The 26,631-nt window shown below is 41.2% G+C and overlaps 1 protein-coding gene across 12 annotated transcripts in view; it reads right to left on the reverse strand.

Annotated features, from left to right (window-relative positions):
- ARHGEF28 (Rho guanine nucleotide exchange factor 28) overlaps window positions 1-23,050 on the reverse strand; it is a 140,218-nt gene extending 117,168 nt beyond the window's left edge. For 10 of the 12 annotated variants that reach the window (XR_014186172.1, XM_082074491.1, XM_082074490.1 and 7 more), the window contains exons 1-2: window positions 22,924-22,996; window positions 15,605-15,648 (exon numbers count right to left, since the gene is read on the reverse strand). Coding sequence is in view for 10 of the 12 variants with exons in the window: in XM_082074491.1 (XP_081930617.1) it covers window positions 15,605-15,637 (33 nt within the window). In the remaining 2 variants the exon portion in view is untranslated. Of the gene's footprint in view, window positions 1-3,243; window positions 3,327-15,604; window positions 15,649-22,923 lie in introns of those variants that run through there. The other 2 variants (XM_082074494.1, XM_082074498.1) reach the window with 2 other exon arrangements.
- Between the last annotated feature and the right edge of the window lie 3,581 nt (window positions 23,051-26,631).

Raw genomic sequence — 26,631 nt, forward strand, 5'->3', positions numbered from 1 at the left:
ATGTATGACCACGCACACATGAAGGATGCTTTCCCATTTCTTTTCACAGCTGTGAAATGAGCTGCAAGGAGACAGCACGGTAGCATGTTGCTCAGCTAGTCTGCATGAAGACAACTTTGTTACAAGTATTCAATTTTTTTTGCCTTCAAACAAAGATCATCTACAGTCAATTCTAGAACACTCACAGCTAGAAAAATTATTGGAGATAGTGATGTTGCTGTGAGCCTCCTCCTCCAGACTCTACAGTGGGAAAAGGCAGAAGGATTCAGCCAGCTCCCAAGCCAGACCAAAATGCAGCCTTTCAGGGTGGAGAAGGACGAAGAGGATGTGACTTTAGTTTTTTTGCACTCTGTCTTGGCATGTATGATTTACCTGCACTTAAATGCAGAACACTCAAGGGCATTGACTTTACCATGCTATGAGTTCTGCATAGAGGCAATCTACTGTCTTATTGAGAACTACGTTCTTTGAGAAAAGGGCTTATTTTATCAGCTTAAATCTGATGGATAATTTGTATCTTTCCATTACATCCATTCTCTGCAGAGGCATTTATTTCCTGGCTCCCTTGGGCAAGACCAGCCCAGGGAGCAGGTTGCATCAGGAACTACCTGTGCAGAGATTTGCAGAAAAATGGACTTGGAGAGCAAGAGAAGTGGGAGCAATCCCAGCTCCATCTTCTTCCTCCTTTCCTAGCAAGGCATGCAGGAAGGAGGAAAGTAAGCCAGATCTTGAAACGAGACTCAGCAACATATTCCTCCACCAAAGCAATGCCTCTCTGCTTCACAAGGCATTCCCAAGAGCTTTGTGGGAGATGCTACCTCTTTATAACCGAGCTGCTTCTTGTCAGAGCCTTAGTGCTCAACCCAGGCTCTCAATCAAAACATACACTGACTAGACTTATAACAATTAAATAGTGTAAGTAATCAACGGTGAAACACATTATGAGGAGTTCCATGAGGAATTCATAGTCACAGAAGACACTTGTTCAGTATCACTCTCACCACACCTGGGAAAAGCACTTCTCCACTGCTTCGCACCCCATTCTGCAGGGCACAAGCAAAGCACCTTCTCAACTCTGCAAAAACCTTTGGCACTGACCCATCACTAAAGCATGAAGAGACTAAAATTACAGTTATCAGCATTTAAAATTAGGTAGTTGAGACCTAATTCACATGTCAGTACAAAAGAGAAAAAACAATAGAAATAAATTATGACATATGCACTACCTGAAATGGGGATGCTGTACTAGAAAGGACACTTCTGAGCCCATTCCAGACACTAAAGCTGGAAACACATCCCAGCTAGCAAATTTCTTCCAAAATAGTGTATTTTTCTAAATACAGAATCAATTTAGGCTTAACACTTATTCTCTAGGTACCAAAACCCAAACTAGATAAGTCACACATGCACCTCATCTTTGGAAAATTGGGCAAGTGACCTGAATACAGAGCAGCTGTGAGAGCGTGGGCCCAGAGGACCCCGCTGGGCCAGATTCCCAAGAATCCACCAGTTGCTAGGTGTCTTTGACATTATTTTCACTAGTTCATTTCTCTAGCAACAGTTCAACCTCTCTCACACTCTTTCCTCTCCCTAACAAGGTTATTTATATCCAGATGAACCTGGAAAAATGTAGCAGGAGTTTTAGGTTTATTTCTACATTTATGTATGGTTAAGCATGCTTCTTGGGGTCCACATAGACCTTTTTTTTTTTTTTTTTTTTTAAAAAAAAGCATATGGGAGTATCTGGAAGAAGAGGTTGCAGCTATGGGGCCAGTAAAAAGAGACTCCAGCCCCACTGTACATGCATTAAACCTGTTGGTGAGCAAGTGTTTGGCAGCTTTGACCTCTCTGGGATCCATAAAGGAAAGCATTTTAATTACCAGTGAAAACACTGCCCTGGCAACAGTGCCAAGGAGGAGATTAGGAAGGTTTGTGTTTTGAACAAGATTTATAGGTCTATGCTCTCTTTCAACATAATCAAACAGGTTTTTCACACATGTGTTTTCCTTTGGTCTCTCTAAGGCACTCGAGAGCTGACAGAGATGGATGAGCAACAGCAGAGTCCCCTGAGCCACATGTGCCATGTGGGGAGCAGCAAAGACCTGTCCCCCCACAGCCTCAGGAGAAGAGCTCCTTAGATCTTAGGTGGGCTTCCAAATCCAGGCCACTGTGCTGGCTAACACTGAAAATGTAATGACCGGTCCCTATCCTTACATACACAGCCTGGGTAAAACTATTTTTCCAACAGCCTTTTACCATAAAAAATAATTATTTCCATTCTGAGATACCCTTAGCGCAGATTGTAAAGTACACTAAAAACGTCTTTACCAAACTATATAAGCAACATAATAGCTTGAGAAATAATGTTTTATTCAGTGTTTTCAGTGTTATTTGTAAGTATAATGGTATAAAAAGATTCCATATATGTAATTACATGCTCAAGGAAAATATCTACGTGCAGGGGTGAAAAAAAAAAAGTCCTTTGTTGCCAAAAGGCAAGTCCCAACATCTCAAAGTAAATGTGAGTTCCCAAATATTGCCAGCAATAATGGACCTTTTTCTCTCATCTATGTAAGCTACTAGTAGCCACTACAATTTATCATCATATTCCTTCAGTGCTCAAAAGACTAACTTCGGAATATCTTTGTATTTTAAGATTAATTGTTTAAATATATTTTACTTGTGCTTAGATAAGACTAATAGCAAGATATTTTCCCTGAGCAGCCACGTGACCTTTGTAATGAAGCTTACCTGCAACTTTGAATAATCATACGCAAAAGATGCTAAAGAAGCAGTAGGGAAATCACAAATAACAAGAGTGGTTTAACACAAAACAACCATACTTAAATAACTAATAACATGGACAAAGTTATAAATGTGCCTTTCTAATGTTCAATTATATTTTGATAACATTCACTAGGGATTTCTCATAGCCAGACTGCAGTAAACATTTTTGTGGACTTGTTTAAGAAAGTGTGTGCCCTATTTAAATGCAATGCAATGGGATTCAAGGCTAAACACAGAATGATACAACAGTTATGCCCAGGGAAAGAAAGCAGTAACGAGCTGAGAAACTAAGTCAAAGATAACGCTGAACATTTCTTTGTAAGCATTAGCTTTCTAACTGCACAGCTAATAACATCTTACACGAAAATAGGAGGGTTTTCCCCAGTTGAATTATTTAAGAGAAGAAGAAACTGAGTATAATTAATTTATTTTCTGTCCAGAGTAAAAGAATTTCACCATTTATTGCAGGACAATGCTGAAGTGCAGCAGATGTTCTCTGTTAATATCCCTGCCTTCCCATTAAGGAAAAAGTTGAAAAACTGGAAGAAAAAGAACAAAAACAAACAAACAAACAAGACACACACAAAAACATTAGTAATGAAAGAAAATAATACAAAGATACACAGAACCAATATTGAATTTCCCGGACCAGAGCGGTCTGCAGCAGCTGGCGCCTGTCAGGCGCTGCAGGCAGACACTAGGAAGTCCTGGACTGGATGCTGCAGTACACGGGAACTGGATTCAGTGATGCACTGACTGGGACCAGGATGAGTACTGCAGACAGGAGAACACGCAGGGTTTTCTTCAGAAGCCGGTCATCGACAAAGACCCTCATGATACCTCAGCTTTAAACTGAGTATAACGTGGATGGCATGGAATACCTTCTCAGTCAATTTGGTCACCTGTTCTGTCTGCCCCTCCCTGCAAGTATGACCCTTGTACAAGCCCTCACTTATGGGACATAAGAGGTCTACCAGCGACCTTGGCTGCTATAGCAATAAAAGACAAACGTGGGCCTTTTCTGCATACAATTCCTACCATTAGGTCAGTAAAACTGTAAACAGCAGGTGTTATCAACTCTGGGGCAAACACTGTCTGAAAAACTGCAGCCAACTTCAGAAAAATGCAGTTATTTAGAAGAACCTAGCTGAAAGGAAAATTCACTGACAGAGAATTGATCCTGTTTTATCCAAAACCAGGACACAGAACAAGCATAATTCCATATACAAACTGGAGAAAAGGTATGTGATGATATGGTCATATTTAGTATCAGACATTGCCCAAAAGGCTATATACAGATTTTTATAAAAAATGAGTACGTACATGTGGTTGCTTTTTGAAGAGCCATGTCCTCTGCTGATTTACCAGGTAAAATAATGGCCTTCAGCCTCTGCACCTGTGCACAAGACACCATCTGCACATGGGAAATGTGCCACAGCAGATTCTCCAAACAACACTAGCTTTACAGAACAAGTATTTGTAGGTACTTCTTCTGCATGAGACAGCTTTGTGAGAAATGCAGAGGAAGTATTTGCGCAGAAACTCCTGGGCACAAGTCAGAAGCATCTCCTCAGCTTTGCTCAGGGCAAGAGAGCACAAGGGAAGCCCAAAACTAGCAGCTGAGGAAGCTCTCTGTTCTTGTCAAAAGAGTGAGAAAAAAGGGTTCAGTGACCACTTGCATCCCAGAGTATAACCTGAAGGATGCTTCTAGCAAGGTCCCAGCACAACCTTGAAAAGAAAAGCACTAACAGAGAAATATCCTAATGAAGATCAATAAGCTGCCATCTTTTGCTATGAAATATCAGCAAGTTCACCGCTTTGGTTTAGATGTGGCACCTTTTTAAAAGGAAAAATAAGTGCTGGCAGAAGATATTGCCACCTCTTTGACTGCTAAGTGGTGCAAATAAACTGGAAAACAATAAAGTGTTCTGCTACATCCAAAACAGTGACAAAAGTACACTCCAGGAATAAAGAACAAGAAGGCCAGAAGAGATCCTAAGAAGTCAACTAGCTGACTCCCCTGCCTCTAGGTGGGATCAACACTGCCCAAGTTATTCCTCAAAGATGGCTTTTGTCCACCCTGTTCTGAAAACAACCCCTGCACAGTCACTAATGCAAAACACTGGGAACTTCTACCCACCCAAACAATTCCCTGTGTGGCCTCTCCCACTTGCCACAGCTGGCACATACTTTAGCTTTTTTCTAAGGACCTGACAAGTCTTCAGCCTTGGCTAACATGAGAGCTGGGTGATACCATTGTCCCAAAGATGGGTTCTTAACCCAGTCTGCAATGACCACTCCACACACAGAGTCAAGATCTTTGTTTACTTACAGTTTTGTGCAGAATGGGGTGCTAGGCACTAATCCACTAAACTAGCACACCTCAGTTTCCCAGACATCGGTTATTTATACATTGGTGTGTATTGAATGCCACCTTTCTGATACATATGCATTCCTACTTACGTGTTAATTGGCTAAGAGTCTTCTCACTTTCATTTTAAAATACAGTGTCTTAAAAATTAATTGCACATGTTCAGTGGATCGGGGTTTTCTCTGGGCAGTGGGCAAATTCCAGAGTAAGGGTATGGTTTTCATATTATAATTAGCTAGTTCACTTTCAGGACACCAATTAGTAGAACTTTGCAGACTTAGCAAGTTAGTTTAGATAAGGATGCTGACATTCAAGGATATCTGTCCATTGACTTAAATCCTTCTGACCTTCTACTCATTACAGATATCCAGTTACTCATTATCTTCAGTATATTCCTTGTTTCTGTACAACTGCTTCCATGCACAAATTGAGCTCTTTGAGGACTTTGGAGCTGCATTATGTTTTTGTTTAGAAGAGGAGGAGAGATGAAGGGTTGTGTGTTCTTTTGTTGGGTTTTAATGGGAGATCAGCCTTAAACCTTGTGGGTTTTGGTCAAGCTTATTGCAATACTTGTCCCTCAGCTGACAAACTGAAGTATATGTGCTGTATTGAGAGTTTCTGAGCTTGCATGCACTGACATTTTCCCAAAGCTAATGCTTCTAAATAAGCTACACCTCCTGCCTTCTCACTAGCCTCAACACAGGTGTCCCTCTCTTTGCAGACACAGGCAAAAGAACAAATTTCTTGTTGAGAACTGCAAGATTTGGCCCTAGGAAAACGATTCAGAATCCCTCAGAATGGGGGAAAAAAAAAAAGGCACGAATCTAAAATACAGCTTATTTACAGCAAAATCAAATGTAATTCCTCTAAATAGAAGAAACCCATAACAGGTAATGACATACATGTCTGTAGGTCTTTATTCTGCTCTGCACTGCTAAATTGCCTCTAACATCATCCACGTTAAAAAGAAACATGTACTAGGCATATCAATGCATTGCATTCAGTGTACATGCAACAAGACCAGGTGTTTCCAGGTATTTACCTTCTATGGCATCATCTTACCACTAGAAATGCCCTCTTCAGTCCTTGTTTTAGTGTTGCACCCGCCCAGTCACCCGTTCACTTTACGCTTAGCTTCAGTCAGCTCCTCCTGTTTGCATTACTGGAAAGCACCATCCCCAAAAAGATGTCAAGCACAAACACAGCAGGAGGTTACGGTTCACCAGTGTTGCAAGGGAAGCCTGGTACAATTTTAGGCCACCAGCAAACAGCACAGCGTGCAGCAAGGAGGTGGTCTGAAAAGCATGTTGTGATGCAGGTGTCTCATGAATCTTTCACACTGCACTGTTATACTGGTATATAGGGTGATGGCAGGGCAAAGAAACAAACACTAGTAGGGTGCTGAAGGGATTAACTCATAACAGAAGATCAAAAGGCACATAAATAAAGTGTAACTTGAACAACTAGCCATTTCAGTAATATAGCCTAGCACCAAACACAGAAACTCAGACTCTTCATACAATCACAAGTAGGTGCTGATCTCCCCCACAACTTGGCTGCAGGAATTCAGTCGAGCAAGAGAACCCCAAAATGACCCTTGCAAATCATAAAGATGAAGAAAATGAAAGCATCCACTAACCTCTTCCTCAGCATAGGGTGCTAAGTGATACAGTTGAAACAACATTTATCTCTCATTTAAAGGTACAGCTGGCAGCAAGACCATTTACACATCACCATAAGCAACATCCAGCCACACTAACTTGACCCACACAAGATCTGAGCACACAGTCTCATCTTTGTTCAATTAGTGACAGCATACAGCACAGAGCTTATGATGGCTTTGTATTTTTTATGCCTGCTGTATGTCAGCAGCAGGAAAAGAGACAGTACCTGATCTGGCTGGTGCAGAACTGATCTACGAATGCTTTTAAACAGTCTCAGAGCAGATCAAGTTCATATCAAATCAGCACATTGAACCACATGGCCACAATCTTCTTTAACTTGTCACGCACGGTCTTAAAGTTGTGTTTAGTGCACTATCCAACTGACAAAAGGTAAGGCAGAAAAAAGTTCCATGTGGCAAAATGATCAATACTTGTGGAGAATGGGGTATCATCTAATTCTGGAACTCCTACATAAAAATAGCCTGGATGTCTTTATCAGAAAGAAGAAATAAATAAAATAAAATAAAATAAAATAAATAAAATAAAATAAAATAAAATAAAATAAAATAAAATAAAATAAAATAAAATAAAATAAAATAAAATAAAATAAAATAAAATAAAATAAAATAAAATAAAATAAAATACTTTCAAGCACTACACAGTACCAAAATGTATGAACATTCTTGCTGTTCTGTCATTAAAAATGCCATCCAGTGTTTTGCTGTCAATGTCAACACAATTTATATTTGTGCAAAAAATCAAACAGGGGAATTAAGAAGCTTGGGAATCATCTGTTCACATATGCAGGTCAGAAAACTTCTGCAATAAAGCATATTAACAGAAAATGAACATCCATTTTGACATGCAATTATTAACTAAAACAAACTAGTTACCTCTTTCAGTTGACTTGCTTTAAAATATATAAAATATATATATAAATATATGTACTTATTATTCTCATATCCTATGTGACATCAGGGACCAACTGTTGCAGACACTGAGCAAATACATGTGAGCACAAAGTCCCTGCCCAGAGAAATCCCAGTCTAAGGACTGAACAGAAAAACAAAACACACAGACTGACCCAGCATATGGCCAACCCTACCACAACAGCAAAGAGCTTGAAAGCACAGGACAGGCATGACAGGCTAGTTCGTTCCACGCTGCTGGCCAGACGAGATGGAACACACAGCAAAGGCAGAAAATCCAAAAGCTGCATCCAACCATGGGAAACTCTGTCTCTTTCCACCCCTCTTCCCATCCCAACTAATCCTAGTACATCAGGGAAGAACTGGGAAGGCACACAGCTTGGCAAGGTAGATGACCAACTACTCACTTTGGGAGCAATATGAAAGTCCTACTGCTGCTTCCTTCTAATACCATACGAAAGCACACTGGCATCCTGTATCAGTTTGAACTTTGCATCAGTCACGTAGAAAACAGAACACATTGTTGAATTATTTCTGTTAATTCTGCTTCCCACTTCAAATGCACCTGAAACCCATGCATTTGTGAAGAAGGTAACAATTACAGGCCATTTGTCCCTCTAGCTCTAACTAGGCATACAAATAACATACTTCAGGAAAAAAAATAATAATAATTTCTTCTTGTCGAACAGGATGATTCACAACTTTTTAACTTCTTCACTAGGTGTTTTCAGAGTCCCTCTGCCTAGGAACCTCTGAACATTTTCCAGAAGATGTGCTTAAAGTATTCCTGAACATAGTGCTAGAGTAAAAATAAAACCCTGTTTATATAACCACCTTTTGCATGGACCTCAGTGCAGAACTGAAAATTTCAGAAGCATTCAGGGTTGTGTGAACATCAGAGCACACTTTACCTTTGCCTTCAGCTGGAGCAACATCAACCAGCACCAAGCACTTTGGAAAAGTCTCAGTTTTGAGGTAAAAGAGCCCAGACAACTAAAAGTTGCTGACAGACTACAAAATTAATCTAATTAACTGGATATACATTAAACTCTCTTTTCAAACTGAACTTTCTATCACCCTTTGCTTTCTGACCTTTCCAGCAGGACTTTGACTCCTAATATGAAACTTTTTGGTTTTAACTTACTCTGAACAGCCATGCACATTCTGAAATTGGCATGAAGTAGTTTATGCAAATGTACAGTATGAGAGTTTGTAATTATTTTTCCACCTCCATGCTACTGCTGTCCAGTGCGAAGAAGGTATAACAGTACCAGGGCTAATTCAACAGGGAGGCATGGAAGCCAGCAATAGGTAAGGCAGGATGGCCCCTGGCAGCTGGAGGGGCAGAATTCCTTTGCTTCATTCCTCAGCCAGTGCCTACTGGCTTATGTCTTGGACTAGGTAATGAAATGAGCTTACTTGTGAACTAAAATGTTTCAGAATTAATTATATTTCACCATGTTTCTCACCCACAGAAATCCAGGTAGTTACATTGTCCATCAATACAGCAAACTTTGCTTTGAAGAACTTTAAAATTCAGCCAAGGAATTTGCTGTTGCTGTTGTCTGTGCCCTTTGGGTAGGAATATGTCCCTTACTTCACTTTCTCCTCTCGGCTCCTTACTCAAATAGCTTCTACTGCCAAGGCAGCTGTGAAGAAGCAGTTTCGTTTTCAACTGGGTCCCAGGGAATTATGCCAGCTCATCCTTGAAGAACCACAAGATCCCAGATCAAGAAAAGAGTGAAGATGCTAATGAACCTGTCTGTAGCCCAGGTGTTTGCCCAAACACTCCTGGAGGGAGCGTATTTCCTTTGAAAAATATAGCAAGAGATCAAAAGAACTTCAAAACTGTTACTTAATGACAGGAGGAAATAAAACAGCAAGGATTCAAGGGATAATTAACTGAGGTTGTAATGTAGACATGCCTTTGTAGAGATAGGTTACAGGTATGTTGCATGTGATAAAAAAGCTGCCAGACTGTCCTTTTTCTTGCCCACAGCAGCATTTAATTCCCAGTTCTGCACTCCTATTCTCTCTTAAGAGGCAAGCTCCTGTCCCAGCTGTTAGTGTGGAGACAACAGGGAAGCCACACTGTCATCTCAACTTGCTCAGAGCAAGTCCACCTGGAAGGCCAGACACAGGCCGCAGGTTACCTTCACTCCTCCTCCTTCACTGCTTCCAAGGCTGAGCTCCAGCAACGCAATGGTGAAGGGAAATGGTGGTGCAGACAGGGTCCAGGTTTGCACATGCAGGGAACCAGTGTGTGAATTCAGGACACATTGACTCGAGTGCTCCAAACCCTCACAGGAACAGCCCTTGGCCTTGGTACCTCCTGCTTCCCTGCACGAGGACTGGATGGAGCTCAAGACAGGGTTTCTCTGGCTACCATTTATGCTTAGAGAGGAGAGGCCTACAAATACAGATTAGATGCACCTCCCTCCTTCTCTGTCTAAAGCAGCTGTACTCCTTTCTTTGAAACCACAAATGAGATGTGATGCACCTCCCCTGATGGGACATGCCATAAGCGAACTGCATTGGAGGCAGTTTCCACTTACCATCAAAGCAAAATGAACTACCACACACAAAAATGTTCTTCGTACAGAGATATATTTACCTTCTAAATGGGTTATAGAGGAAGGATGCTGCTACATTCTAGCACTAAGATCTGAGAAACCCAGACAGGAGTGTGTTTCACCACACCTTTCTTAAATTTTAGGTACATTGCTGCATTCACATCACATCAGACCTTCTTCATAAATGAAGTTAAAAAACATCTCCTGTCTACAAAAGAGCATTGTGAAGAATGATGCACTACAAACATCACCAGGCACAGACATTATTACAGTGATGGAAAACGTAGGCTCCTAACATAGACAACATTAAGCCAATATCACATTTCCCAGAGCAAATCACCAACCCAAACAGCAGAAAGAGCAAAGAACAGGCGTAACCATACAAACTTCATAAAGACCATTAAGAGGAAAAATGCTGCGGAGAAAAAAAGCAAGGGGAAAAGAAACCCTAGAAAACCCAGCCCAGACAAAGACCATTGCCAAGCTTATCTGAGGTGGGAGAGTCTCAAGGCACTCAGATGTTCTGCAGCTGTGAGCAGCCTGGTGCTACATCCTACCCTCTGCTCTCCCAGGTCCAGTCAGAGGAAAATCTGCTGAGTACTCACTGTTTGTAGGAATGCTTTGGTACATCAGTGTTAAAAAGTGAATACACTAGCATTGCTCCCCACACTTCACCAAAGCAGCTGTAACAGTGTGAGAAACAACTGCAACTCCAAAGAAGAGCAAACCAGCAGAGACACTTTACAGTGACAGACAAGGTATAGCAGAATACAAGAGACCTCAAGAGCTTTTAGCCAGCTTCCAGTCATTGTAAGCAGGAGCACATGACATCTGAGGAAAGTGCATTTCAAGAACAAGTAAGCAATGTACAGTACAGGACCAAGTGGAAGTTTCATTTTCCAGAAGATTTTGAGTCTTGGAGCTTGGAGCCCATGTCCTGCCTCTTCCTGGAGAATTAACATCCAAATACTCCTTTGGAAAGACAGAATTGTTACATAACCTCCAGCATCTCCTTGGGAGATGCCACCCCTCTGATGTCTACAGAGAACTGCTATGGATATCTTCCATGGCTCAGCATCCCTGCTGCTCCCACGGGAAACCTTAATCAGGCTCTCAACAGAGAATAACTTACAAACGTCTGAGATCACTTATTTTCTGCTTCTGAGAGCTGACTACCACAGTATGCTTGCCTCATGGCAGCACGAAATTTCTTCGACAATGTCAAAGATCAATGTTAGTGATCAATAATATTTCTTTAAAACAAACAAACAAAAAAAATCACCTACCATTAAAAAAGAAGGAAGGATTTTCCATGGGAGAGATTTGTTTTTCCACACTGGCAACCATTTCAATGGGAGGAACAACTGTCATATATAAATTCCCTAATATCAAAAAAGTGCTTCATCAAATCCTTTGCCTTTTATCTTTCACAAATACACTTTTTTTCCATCTACAATGAAAACAGTGGCTGCCTGAAGACACTATGGTCTTATTCCACATACTGTGTTTAATATACCTAATGTGAAACTAAAAGACTTAGCTTGCTGCTTTGCTTACAGAAAGAACTGGATAAATATAATTTTGTTATCGGCTAAAAAAGTGTCATTTAGGAGGGCAAAAGTTATTTAAACTCCAGTTCTACCTACTGAAACAATGTATTATTAGCACTGAAAGAAGAGACAGTATGTATGGTGTTTCAGTTTATCCTTTGCTAGTAAATCCTGAAAATTAGATTGACTTGTAAGGAGCAATTTTATTATGTGGTTACCAGTAGTTTGCTGTCTAGAAGCCAGAAACAGACTCCTTAAATTAAAGTTAAAAGCATGTGCTTGCAGTATTTAATTTTCTGATTCATTACCATTTACTTTTTAAACCGTGTCTTGTAATTAGATTTTAATCGTATTGCTGCCATAAAGATTACATACAAGGAGAAGTTCAACAAAATATTGCGTTTTTAATCAGACTAATTTCACGGAGTCTTTTTAAATTATATTTCACAAAAATTATACTACCCAGCAAGGTCCCTGAGCTTTCCAACTTAGTCCCCTGTATGTAACAAAAAAGAAACAGCTGACCAGATTACACATACTGTTTTATATTTGCAAAGAAATTTACTACTGATGAAGTGTGTCAGCTTGAAGTAATGGCACTGTATGGATGCATCCTCCAGCTGTGTAACAGCTGCTCACATACAGCAAGTCAACAAAGTACCTAGTACATAATCTTTAAAAATACATATTATAAACACAGAACTGCAGTAATTCTCAGATAATTCAACATGAAGTACAAGCCTCTTAGATAGACATTCTTGCAACAAAGAAGAGTGTAAAATCCACTTGATACAGATGCTAAACATGTTTGAATATAGCATGAAAAGCATCCTAATTTTGGACCCACCATACAGTAGATCTCCCTTTCTCACATACAACAGAAACTTACACTTTCACAGAGGCTGGAAAAAAGGGATTACTGCCTACCACTTCCATTGAAAGATTTTTCTGACAGTGTGAAAATTACTTAGAACTAAAGCCCCCTTTATTTCTGTGGAAAATAATGTGCTATAACCGTATGCTGACATTTTTCAAGCTGTATGTGAACAGTATGCAATTGCTACAACATAGTATTCTGCAGTTCCACTGTGCCCTTCAAAAGGGACTGGAACATATCAGAGAAATACCTGAATTCACTGCGATGCAAATATTTGTCATGTTCCATCAGTCTTCCCAAAAGATGCTTTCCCAATCCTTTCTTATTGGTGAAGATTCAACAGGTTTTAGATAAGCTCAGCTAGCTAGGAAACTGCTTGATGAAAACCCTCTAAGGAACTGCATGATCAGAAAGGACTTGTACATCTAATTTAAATGCTGAGTTGATTGTATTCTCCAGCAAAGTCATGCAAATAAAGCAGGAGCTGTTGGAAGGAGTTTCCAGAACTGATAAAGTAATTTGACTTAACAAAGAGAAAAAAAAAATAAGCCTTGAATCAAGGACTTTTTCAAGAGCAACGGACCTCTTAGACCTTCCGAGATCCACTGAGGAATACTCAAATTGGGAACAATACTATGACAAGCAAGATTATGAAGCTGCAGACACTATGAAGCTTTCAGACACTAACCCATCAGAGCAACTACATCAACCTCATATGATCAGTTAAGGTCTGCCAAGTCCTCCCCATGTTTTGGATTGGGCTTGAGAGATGACCTTGAATCTTTCTCAGTCACCCTAGGGTGTATGCATAGTCCCTTTCCATCCCCTGTAGAAGCCCTGAAAGCTTTACATACCTTTGTTCCCACATACACACTCACCTAAACAAAATATAGGAGGCTGCTCAAAAATTATGACAGTCACCATTTCTGGAAAACTCACCCCAGATGCTCCCACTGCAAGTCCATTGTTTCACCACTATCCTCAGGCTTGGTAGGACACTGGGGACCCAGCGGAAAGACACCACCTCCACCTGCTCCCCTCACAAGGAAACAAGCTGGTGAGTGCCTAGCGGCAATCCAAACCACTCTCAATGGGTTTCTAGCAAATTAGGAGAGCCTCTGGGATCTACCCACGTGGGCCGGTGAGAGGCTGCAGATCACAACCAGCAAGTTACCAAAGCTCAGTTCTGCTACAGGCTCTCACTTGTGCAAAGCTTAGGGTGAATGTTCCCACCTGAAATCACATTCTCACATCCATGACTCTACGAGTGACTACTACACGCCAATCCCTCTCTGCCTTCACCTGATGAGTCCCTAGTTCATAAGAGATTTATCACTATTAGTCCCAAAATGCATAGCTTTGTAGTATGCTCTTATTAACTGAAGTAAATAAAAAGTGGGAAAACCTTACCTTCTCACATAATAACTAAATTCTCCTCAGCACTATCCAACACCTCCCAATATTGTGATGCCCACAGATTTACACAGATTTCACGAGCCTACATCTGGTTCTCAGGATTATAACCAAAATATCAAACAGAACTGCCCTTACGTATGATCCTTAAGGAGCACCACTTTCTCTCTACCCTAATAAGTGTTCCTGCAGTATCCATATATCCTTATCTCTTATATTAGATGGATCTCCAACTCCTTTATCTTACATAAGAAGTTCCTGTGAAAGACGGTATCAAATGTTTCATTTTCAGCAACCTGGGTTAAGCCCATTGCACTGCCCTTCTCTAGGTGGCCTGTTATCATGGAAAGATATCAGATCAGTCTTACACAGCTGCCTATGTTAAAGGTATGTTGCATTTTACCCATTACCACCATGTCCTACTTTATTCTTTCTGACAAAATTTGTTTTTATGATGTTGCACCACACAACCAACATCACATAACCAGGCCTCACAATTTTTTCTCCCCTGCAACTTTTAAAGATATCGCGTCTAATTTTTTACAAGCCTGAGGTTCCCACTCCCAGGCTGACAAATGCAATGGAAACTCATGCTAGTGCATTAGTAATCTTATGTTCCTTCAGTACTCTGAGGTACACATTATTTGTACTCCTCCATTTTCATCCCCATCTTCTCACAATCAGTAGGTAATTGTTTTCTTTCTGGTTTTGTTTCACCTTTTACTAGCCTTCTGATAACCACTCAGTGCCCCCCCACTTCGTTCCTTGACACCAGCACTCACATGCCCCTACTACGACCTCTCTCACTGCAAATCATAGCAGAACAAATAAAAAAAGACAATATAGTTTATAAATAATAATGACTAGATTGCCCAAGTTTTAATCCTCATACTCACATCCTACTGAAGGCAACAAGGAAATAAAGTTTATCCAATGCATGTCCATACTTCTGTTACTACCCATTTTTGAACTCTGAATTCACTCATTTTAAGCAATTAATTCAGGTTTGGCAAAAAAAAAAAAAATCCATTTCTTTACAAACGTCAGCTTACTAATTTTGACATAATATACAGTTTCCTGCTTTGAGGAAGTGGAGAGAATGGCAATTTGGCATTTTACAGGAAACAACCATAAATTGTGAGAGAGAATGGTGTCTCTTCACAGGCAGTAACTCTGCTTTTGAAAACTGCAATTCAGACTACTAAAGGAGAAGAAAATAATGATCATAAAGGGGAAATAATTTTAAATAATTTTAAATGTACTTCAGAGAACTGAGCCACAGTACAGAAAACCATTCTTCCCACGCATGCCCGCACCAGACAGCAACATTCAACAGCCTGCGTCTCAGACAACCAGAGAATAGTTTCTGGTTTCATTCACCCTGCTTTTGAATGAGCCATTAACCAAAAGAAAGCAGAAGCCTTGTGTTGTAGAACTTACATAAAGAGGTACTTCAGTGCAGCTCAACTCCATTGTCGCAGCATCTAAAAACAGAACAAACCAGCGGAATTATTACACCCCGCATCAGGAGGCATCGATACCATTACACTCCAAGCACACCTGCAAGCTAAGTTGACAACTTCCACAATTAGGGAAAGAAAAAGAATATTAAGCTTACCAGCTATCCAGTTGCCCTAAATATCCCCAGAATGAGGAAACACTGGTGTAATGATGCCCATGCAAGGCTGGAGAAGGGGTGGCTGGTCTTAGTTAACATGCTGTGTGCTTTTCACACAATAGACACAGTAAACAAAATAGGTCAGGCTGAGCCCAGCCACAGTTCCAGCAAATCAAGTAGCAGGAATCGCGGTGTTTATTTCTAGATGCAAAACATTGAATTTGACCTCAAGATGTAGTTGTAGCAACTTGTACTCCACATCAACAACCCAAGTGTCTGGGTTTGGTTTTTTAGGAACTTCATATAAGATATTCCCAAGGCAGGATGTCTTCACTATCCTAAACAGCAAGCTACTGATACAAGTCATCACTGGAATTACTATAATTACAGTCATCATAGCAACTCTGTTTCCTACTATTATATTTCACACCCAGTGCATCCTCAAAATTCATATGCTAAAAAAATATTCCTGTCAAATGAGAAAAGCATATCAGATGCAACTTCACGTCTTTAAAACTGCAATGTGGGCTCAACAACTATGCACAAGTTGTCTTCTACTTGTTGAAAAAAGCTACAGAAAAAGAGAGCTTTTCTTAAGAGAAGGCTGGCTGAGCTCACACGTGGCCTTGTTGTAACAGCCGAACTGTTTCCAAGATCAACACAGTTCGCAGCTCATTGCTGGTTAACGCATAGGTACAGCCCCCTATGAGTCAGGTAGGATCAGAGAAGTTCCTTGCCTACAAACTGCAGAAATTAAATGCACAGCTTCAACCAAAATGAAAAAAGACCCACGCACCATCCCAGCACCCACTCCTTTTAAACCACAAATTTGTTAATACACATCTCCTGATGCCAGTCAATTCATCTGCATTCACAAGCACCTACATTCTTGCAGCTTGACTTCAGTATGATTTTAGAACAGAAGATAAAATCCTTTACAAAATCACCAGCCACAAATGTTCAGCCATAAAAACAACAGCCTTTCATTTTGTAAGAAAAGGGTGTCAAAGCAAACATTAATCCAGCCAGCCAGGTCAGCAGCGAGATTCAGATTAAGTCCTTTCTTATTTTCTGCAGGGGCAGGAGGTATCCCACAGCTGACTCCAAGCTGTCTCGCTTTGACAGACAGAGACAAAGCTCTGCAGTTTCCAGAAACAGCATCCTGAACCCAACCTTAGGAGCAGCAGCATGGGAAGTGCAGTCCTGTTTGTACACAAGAAAACAGGGTTACAAGAGAAATTAAGAAACCATAATATTAATTCCATAGGGAGAATTTCAAAGAGGAGCTTTTCACAAGTGTCACCTTACCGACTGGAAGAAGCACATTAACTTCCATCCCAGACCCGTCACCAACTCACAATTACTGTCATACACAGATTATGTATTAATACATACAGGGTATCACTTTGTGGCTGGCTGGCTGAAATTAGAAACATGCCAGTCAGCTGTCTTATATCATTGCTTTATTCTGCTGTATAAAATCCCCTCACCTGCAAAGGTTCTCCCCCTTTAAAGGAACACATCCAAATTAAACTCCAACATCTCTTCTGTAAGACAATATGAGCACACTCAAACTATTATGTCATGCCAACAGAACAAGACCTATGGCTGGTTACTTTCTGTGACAAGCTTGACCTCCAGAGCCTCAAGAGACTTATCTCAACATCTTCCTCCTCTGTAAGGATGAGAAAGGTAAGTACCCAGCCTAGTCTACCTATCCTACTGAAAGCGTACATTACAAGGCATAATTTAGCCCTTCCTTTGGGGGATTATCATTGCACCACCAATAAAATACCCTTCTTTGTATTCGATAATACAAACACAAGTCACTGGAGAGATCATGCCATCCTGAATTCAGTTCCCTTCACCCTTTGCTTGCGTCATACTGTGGGTCCCCTTGGAGCTTGTCCATTTGGAAATGCTAAGTGCCTAGCTCAATATGGAACCTGGATGAATAAATAACCTGAAGGTTTAGCTCAGTTGAAGCAACCAGTGTTTTCCATACAGCACTGCCTAGAACCATGATGAAATAAGATCAATATTTTCAGCACGCTCCTCCCTGACAAACCAGCTTATGATGGTGTTTCCCAGATACAAGGTGTACCTAATGGTACTCTTTTTGCTTCCTGCAGACACACCAATACATGTCAACACACAGCAACAAGCGACCTCTCCTGCATTTCTCACATCCTCAAGAGTGCTGGTTGTTTAGAAAAAAAGTTTTACACAAATGGCTCACGTCCTTCCTCCATCTGGGGCTTACTGTAACTCAGCTTGGCTGCTGGAAGTGGCTGGGAGGGGCAGGAAGACTAATAGGATGCACATAAGGAGGAAGTAATCAGCTCTGGCTATGGCACAGCTCTGTGCAACCTCCATGTCAGACTGAGGGCCTGAAGGAGACACCATCACGTGCACCCTACTGCTCACCTTAACTGTAACAGCAAAGAGCTGCTCAGCTCCCCAAAAAGCAGGGTCCAAGAGGTGTCATGTAGACAACTGCTCCCAGGTGTTGAGGAGCAGTCCTGCTCCGCACAGCAAGGGGAGAGTCAAGCTGCTCAACATCAGGTATACACATTATTTCACAGAGCAACACCTGATCTCTTCCTCTGACAGCTGTGCCTCTGACACAGAAACCAGCAGGGCAGGCATCCAACAGACAAACAAGTCCAGTTTCAGGCATTACCCACAAATATTGAGATTACAACAATGTCAGCAGTAGCAGGATTAATCTATACACAGAAAAATCCCTTTCCACCATCCAGTCTAGCAGTAAGTTTAATGGAAGCATTTGTTATGCTGTGCTGCAAGCTAGAGAGACTTGCAGCATACATTTTGGTCAGGCAGGGGTAAATATACAAAAAAGAGCAAAAAAAATTGCAAATTATTTTGCTTCTCTTTTTTTCTTCAACCTACAATCTCCCCTTAAACCTAGTGTCAAATGCTGTTGTCAGTCTCCTGATGAGCTCAAGTAGTTGAAAAGAACATCAACAAGTATTTTGGGTATTACCAAAGATGCAAGACCTTTCAATAATCCCTCCAACACTTTTCCTCAACCAATATTTTATTTATTGGTTGCCAATTATAGGACTCATATCCAATTTCTTTCAAAATTAAAAATGTTAGCATTTTATAGTATGGTTTTCCCAATTACAAACACATGTTAGAGGAACCACAATAAGGAAATAAACCAATGGAAAATAAAAACATCAGGTATTGACTTAACTGTATTTTAATGGAAAAGACATCAGTTATCAAACTTTTTTACTCTGCACACACTGAAGAAATTAGATAAGTGAAAGCGTTATCTAAATCTCAGCAGAAAGGCATTTCTACTGGTTCACAAGGTGACCCTTCAGCCAACACTGTGACTGCTATTTGGCTGTGCTAGCACCTACTGTGTACCATCAGTTTTTTCCTAAACACAAAAGGACACTTCCTGATCATAGAGCAACCTTGCTTACAACTCACAACATGACTTTCTCCTCTTCCTTGTAAATAAAGGGCATAACCATGGGAGCAAGACACAGAGAAAGTGAAGACGGGACTCTGGCTTTGATGCTGCTTCTATGATCCAGGAGCCACTTGTATGGAGTTTACTTTCTCAGAGCTCTGCTGTGGCTGTAAAGAACTTCCATGGCTCCTTAAGCAAGAGGAGAGCGCAGATTGTGCAAGCCCTGCAAATAGCTGCAAAGTATAAGCAGTGGTATAAAATATCTACTTCACACTTCTCTTCCATGTATCAGTTCAAAGGTAACAAAACACGAGATCTGTGGACCTCACTCCCTATATTCTCCTTTCAGAGCATAATCACACACATCTGGGACATAGACCACTACTGCTCTTTCAGATATTGTAAAGCAACTTACTAAATGTCAAAACTGTCAAGCTACGTAAATAAACTTCCAATGACGTTTCACAGGTGCTTAAGAATTCAATTCTTCCTTTTTAAATTTTATTTCCTTTTGGTGATGTTCATATTGAAATTCACATCTGTAAAACACGGAGAATTACACATATTGCCACCATCAAGACAAGCACATTAAATTTTTATTTCTGATCAACTGGAGCAACAGGAAAGCAAGGGTGTGTTCCACCCAGCGCCACTGGAAGGTGGGCAGGAATCACCAGAGTATCATTTGCAATGTCTTAAAGTGTAATATCTTTGTCCAAGTAAAATGTCTTGTGCATCATAAAAGTCTAACAGCACGCGCATATGAAGAGGTCCTCTACCAAACTCTCTTGCACTGGATGACTGTGTTGCACATCATCATTATCACTGGTTTATTATTATTTATTGTGCACTAGTCTATAGGAGGCAGGTGCTACACGAAGCTAAAGTACACCGTGTAAAATGGATATAAGCTGTCGTACATACTGTGTTTATACTTCTCAGATCTTAATAGTCTTCAAAAACAGTGAGATTCTACTGTGGTACTCACAGACCAGCCAGTTTCCATTAATAATGTTCATCCCACTGCTTCCTCTCAACAAGCATGGCAACTGCACCAAAGTGTATTTTTGAATTTACGAATTCCATCTGAGTTACGTTACATATGTATACCTGAAAGCTTTCTCACAGCTTCCCAAGCACCAGGAACCGTGCTGTGCAGCAATCGGGTCTAACATGGTATGGAACATTCTTTTACATGCAGATCCTGGCCCTGGACCAGATTAAAAGACCTCAGAAGAATTAAATGAAAGCAAAAAGTGGCAAGCTGAGAACACACACATAATAAATAGCACACTCCCACAGTCAATTTTACACCTTTACAGCCAAGATTTTTGACATGATCTTTGGTTTTTATATTTGGCTCTCCCAAACATCTAGAGCAATGAGGATAGGGAGGGGGCAAAGCAAAACACTCAGCTAGCAGCTCTGCAAGCTCATTTGTTTACTGCCTTCTAGCAGTATCCAAACTGAAAGGTAAAATAAACCCTTGGCTATTAAATTTATCAGGAGGCGCTTGCACTGGTATTGATTACTTCACCACACATTAGTTGCTCTTGAGGCAAGTGGACAGACGAAATGCAGAAAAATCCCTTTTAAAATAGCTCTCTTTTTGATAATTTGAGATAAAAAGAAACTTAAATCATCCTCCAAAAACCACTAGCCCACTCACAGCTACCAGATTTCTTTGATTTGTTAAAGCCACAAGCATTTTGTATTCTTTAGCACGGAAAATATTTAAAGAGTCTCCAAAAAAAAGGTGAATTTTTTTAACCTTTTAAAAATAGGTTGACGGTTTAAAACACAAAAACAACCCTAGAAAAATGCCTCTTAGACAGAAGCCTGGTCCTGAGGTATGCATTCTTGTATTAACATTTTTAAAGTAGCAGTTTTATTTCAACTAAAAGTAATCTGTAAGTTTCTGAAAATTCTGTAATTTTTGAAGAATTTCAGCAGACAACACAGAGGAAAGTTCCAAGAACATTCCTGAGGCAGAGGATGAGAAGATACTACAGATGTAGTCATATTCAAGCTAACACAGAAGAGAAAAAAAAAAATGAATGCTCCAGTCAAAAAGTATGAAAACTCCTGGTGCAAAAAATTACTTCTGCAGCTTCGATACTGGGGCACAAACACACATGGTGACACAAATCCTGGTTGCTGTTCTAGGCAGCACCTTAGTGCCTAAAACACCTATTTATAGAAGGCACAGAGAAAGTATGTTCCTGTCCTGAGACTACCATATCCACCATCTACACATGGAAAATCAAGATGTGCAGGTGCCAAGTAACTTATGCACCACCATGCAGGGAGCTCAGTTTGGGGTGGCAAAGCCAAAAATTGGAACTGGATCTTCTGAGTCACTATATTAGTCACAGGCTATCTTTCCTATATCCTGGTGCAAATTCTCCTTCAACATGTTATTCAGATCAAAAGAATGTCAGGACATTTCACTCACTGTACCCTTCTGAAATGACCCCACAAAGGAACTATTCTCCGCAGAGACAATGGCAACCTCTCCTGAATAACAGCAGCAGTTTCACATTGAGAAAAGATATACGCCTCCCTTGTATTACATAACAAAATGTTTGCAGAAACGTCTAATTTACAAGTCAACTGAGAAGGCCAGATTAGTTTCCTAGAAGATTATTATTAAGATACGTCTACACTACCACTTTCTTTGTTGCAATGGATATTCAAACGCCACTTTGGAAAAAGAAAAACATTTAAGTACTTAAATAATCTAACCAGATTTTGTCCTGTCAATTTTGCATACCAAATTCACAGAATACAGTTCAGTTTTTTGTTATGTGGAAAAATCCCTCTTATTCAAATAACTCCCGAAATCCTACTTCCACAAGTGTGGCAGAGAGCAAATTATAAAAGAAAAAACTTGTGTAATCTGTTGGGCTTTCTGTTGCACTTGTATGCCTTATAATGATTTATGAGAAGAGCTACCTGCATTTTTTTATAGGACCAAATACAGAGGCAGGAATAAGCCCACAAAACGAAGAAGGGGTTTAGAGACTTTTTTCTGTGTAAGAATCACTGTGCAAATTGAAAACTGGAACTCTAGGCCACCACATCAGTGTCCAACAAAACACAACCAAGAAATGCTTTGAAAGTTCTTTATCAGAATTTTACTGTTAGGAAAGTTTTCATTTCCTTTACATTTTTCAGTTGTTAAAGAAGTTAAAGTAAATAAGTTCAAAACTTCTTTTGCTCCGGTTGAGAAAGGCAAGAACTTTCATGATTAATACCAAATATTCTCATCTACTTAGGGATAAGAACTGAAAAAAACACAAGCGGCTCTTACGGCAAAATAATGAACAAACAAGAAAATATATATATATATGTAAGAAAGGGAAAAAAAAAAAATTCTCCTTCTCCCCACTTTTGGGATTTGGAAAAGTAACTGACAGCCCACGGGAAACGTCTTAGGAGACAAGCGGCGCCCGCCCTGGGTACGGCGCACAGCGGCGCCAGGACCGCGACCCAGCCGGCAGAACGACAACGCCGCCGCTGCATCTCCCGGGGCTTGACATCGCGCCTCGGAGAAGGGCGAGGGCAACCCACCGCCCCAGCCCAGCGCAGCGGCCCCAGCCCCGACACCCACCCGCCCCGCGGACTGTCGGGCAGCAGGTGCCGCGGGCCGGGCTCCCGTCTCCGCCCCGAGGGCAGCGGCCGCCTTACCTACGCGGGGTGTCCCGGCCGAGACTCTGCCGCCGCCCGCGGCTCTGCCGCCGCCGCCCGCGCTGCCGGGAGAGGAGGCGGCGCTGCCGCAGGGGCCGCGCCTGCGGGAGCCCGGCGAGGAGCGCTCGGCCCCGCGGATGCACCGCCCCCGGGCCCCGGCAGCCCGCGGGGCGAGGGAACAAAGCGGCGCTGTGATGGCCACAGCAGGGGGAGGGTGGTGCTGGGCTCTCGGGCCCCACTGGCAGCGGCATCCGCGCTTGCTGGACGGAGCGGGCGGGAAGGCGGAACCCCCGCGGGGAGCTCTCCGCGGCCCCGACAGCTCCTCGACCCCGGGAGAGGGAAGCACCGGCAGCCAGAGCTTCTCGGAGGGGAGCGCTGCCATCTCCCGGCCGCAGCGCGGCTGCAGGGTGCGAGCCCGCCGGCGGGTCAGGCGGGACCGGGAGCAGCCCCCCAGCATCCCCGCACGGCAGCCTGAGCCTTCCCGACCTCCCGCGCCCGCCGGGCCGCTGTCCCGGAGCCGCAGCACCCACCAGGGCGCTGCGCATCCGACGGGTTGGTTGCTTACGCTACTGCGACGTCACTCCAGGCATTTTTCATGCGGCATCGTACTTTGATCCCGACAAACTGCACCGTATTTTGACTTTTCAGCTGCTGCACATACGCAGTACATAACTTCAGCTGTTCTTAAAATCTTCGTATAATATTGACAACCTGTTTCACTAATAAAGACAATAGAGCACTGAAGGTGGTGTATTGAGTACCAGATGAGTAGCGACATACCAAGCTCCCTTCTGCTGTGCTGCAACTTAATTCCCTGCTTGCTGAAGACGGACAGCACGCTTTATTTGTAACAGCAGCACTTCAGCACAGTCCTGTGGGGACTGTGAAGCAGTGGCTGTAACACTATGAAGGTATATATTTCCTTAGTATCCCAAATATCTGGGAAACAGAGGAAAATAACGTTAATCAGAAGAAGATTTTAAAAAAAAAAAATAGCTGAATCTGCTCCGTCTGGCATTAGAGCTCAAGTAGGGTCTAAGTATTAGTTTATTGAGTGGGTCTACCAGTTTCAAATCAGCTAAGCCAATAGTAAAAATGTTATTCAAGTCCTCTGAGAGCATCATCTGAGGTGAAAGCATGCTCTATTGCCATACCACTTTTTCATCCTATACTCATTTCCCATACCCACAAGCAGACTTGCAGGTCCTGATTTTTAAGCTGAAAACCACTTACAATGAGACTAGTAAACACATTAATAATCTGTGTTGACAATTTAGATAAATGGTACATAGAAAACAGCAACACAATTCAGACCAACATTTTCCTTAGCTGATACTCAAAGGCCTACGTGTTGCCTGTTCAACTATCAGAAAAGCTGTAGCCAAGCTGGTAAATACACTGGAAGCTCCTAGTTGCAAGCACAAGATCACAAGCTGACTCACATTTCACAATCAAAAATTCAAGCTTCTCAGTTACTGTCTTCTTAGCAGATGTCCCTAACACAATTAAACCCCTCTAACTCACCTTCACTGATTTAAATGCAAGATAGTTTCACCAGCATTTTTAAAAAGGAAGTCTATTAGATTGCTGCAACACAGCACATGTCATTAGAGTATCTCCCTTAAGGAGAGAAAGAAGCCAGCAAAACCCCTTCACTACCCCTTGTGTTTTGTCAGCTCTTTCATGGCTTTACATGGTGTGTGTTCATCTCTAAAATTTGAAACTTTTAGTTGCTTTGCTTTCTGTGGCTGACTACGCAGACAAACATTTGTGCAAAGCACAAATGAGGAACTTTATGTACTGTACTTGTCAGAACAAGTCCACAAATCTGAGATTGCAAAGGTAATACACATGCTGGCTATGGTGTGATCAGGACTTCGGAAGGTTAAATTTGCAAGGAGGAAAAATAAGAGACACAGGTTGACGGGTTGCAGACAGGTTAGGGCTGGCTTGCAACCACCTTACAGCTTTTTTCCTCTACATCCAGCTCCAGCATACTTTACTGGAAGCACGCATTACTTTACTTCAGTTGCTATATTCAAGCTATCCAACTGCATATTATCCAAGAAAAGAAGACCAGCCTAGGTGCATCTGCAGCAGCTGTAGACCCTCAGGATTTCAATTTCAATTTTTCCTAATTGAAAGAGTTACAAAAATGACTAGTTAAGAGTTCTAACTTAATTTACTTAATTTCCAACATTCTGTAGCATTACTCTAAGATACTGGCTTAGACCACAACTCTGGAGAAAACCATCTCTTGCATTTCTGTCATGCAAACAAGGATTTAGTTAAGCTTTTTGTATGTGTTTGGACTATGCATGCAACGTGACAAGTTTTGCTAAACTACGTTCAAATATAAAAGAAAAAAGAAAGCGCACACTCTTCAGGAACTGTCTTCAGATCACACAGAACATCCTCGCATCAAAGTAGTGACTGTTGCCGAGGACTTAAATGTCATTGACTAATGTTTACTTAGTTTTTTATGATGTGCAGAACCATTTCTGTGTGAATATATCAGTTATTAAAAACAGCTTAAAGCTGTGATCTCACAACTGTTACCTTAATAAGAATTGAACTGTTTAAATGAATGCTTTGCTTTCAACACACACATGCAAGACGTAATGTTACAAAATTGAAAGCATCATAGGCAAAGTGAGCTTACTACTACTTACTTAGTATTTACTACTTTTCCTCCTACTCCTCTAATTATCACCCCCCACCACATCGCAAGCAACACAGCTTTGCAAAACTTCTGCAAGTGAACTTCTGAAATTACAGTCTTAATAAATGCTTACTAAAATAAGTAAAATGCTGAAATAATCATTGTCTGAACAGCAAAGGTAGTGTTAGAAGTCATGGTAGGGTAAGCTCCAGAAAACAAAGTAACTTTCATTAAAAACATTAAAAAAATACAAGCCACTCTAAGCCATCATCCATCACTGTAGCTACAAATAGCTACATAGGTGAGAATTAAGGTCACAATTTACATTCAAATCTTTTTACAAGGCAGTGTAAAGTAAAGTACGTGCCTTTTCCTTCATTTAAAAAAAAGATTTTAAACAAAGAAGTATTGAAAACTACATATGCAGGGTTTGTTTCTTCAGTTTTGCCTCTTTTTCAAGTATAAAAAGTGACCTTTGCTGCAAATTCGGTGTGTAGCTACAAAATTTGTATTTTAAGTCATAAACTGTGGTATCCTATAAAATCTGCTGGTTTTCCGTAAATCTTCTGACTTCTTTGTTTTTCAGTATTTCAACAGGTTAGGTTATAGGCTCCAACCATGGAATGTCAGTGAAAGGTTGACTGTGGTTATCCAGAGCAACCTGAAAATGTTTCAGCTCAGTACTGCAGCTGTAACCTTTGCACAAACTCCGAGCTCGAGTACATACATAAATCAAAAATCAAATATTTAGCAAGATGTGCTTGTGTTGCACAAGCATTCTTAGAGCCATTACAAATGCTTTTTGTTTGCTTTTAAATGCAGAGACACGATATAGTCTGAAGACTAACGATGGCTATTTGCTGACAAAAGCAACGCCAAATTCATCATCCAGGTGGACTTCTGCAATATAATGTGCTTCATCTGGGCAGGGTCAGAAAAAAAAATTGGATCTATGAAGGGGTACATTGTATTTGTTTGCTTGTTTCCTTTTAAGTAAGGGGTGTCTCAAGCCTGCTTTGAAGTGCTCAAACTTTTTCCTAACACAG

The sequence above is a fragment of the Streptopelia decaocto genome (assembly GCF_964273445.1).
Source record: "Streptopelia decaocto genome assembly, chromosome: Z".
In the NCBI taxonomy this organism is placed as follows: Eukaryota; Metazoa; Chordata; class Aves; order Columbiformes; family Columbidae; genus Streptopelia; species Streptopelia decaocto.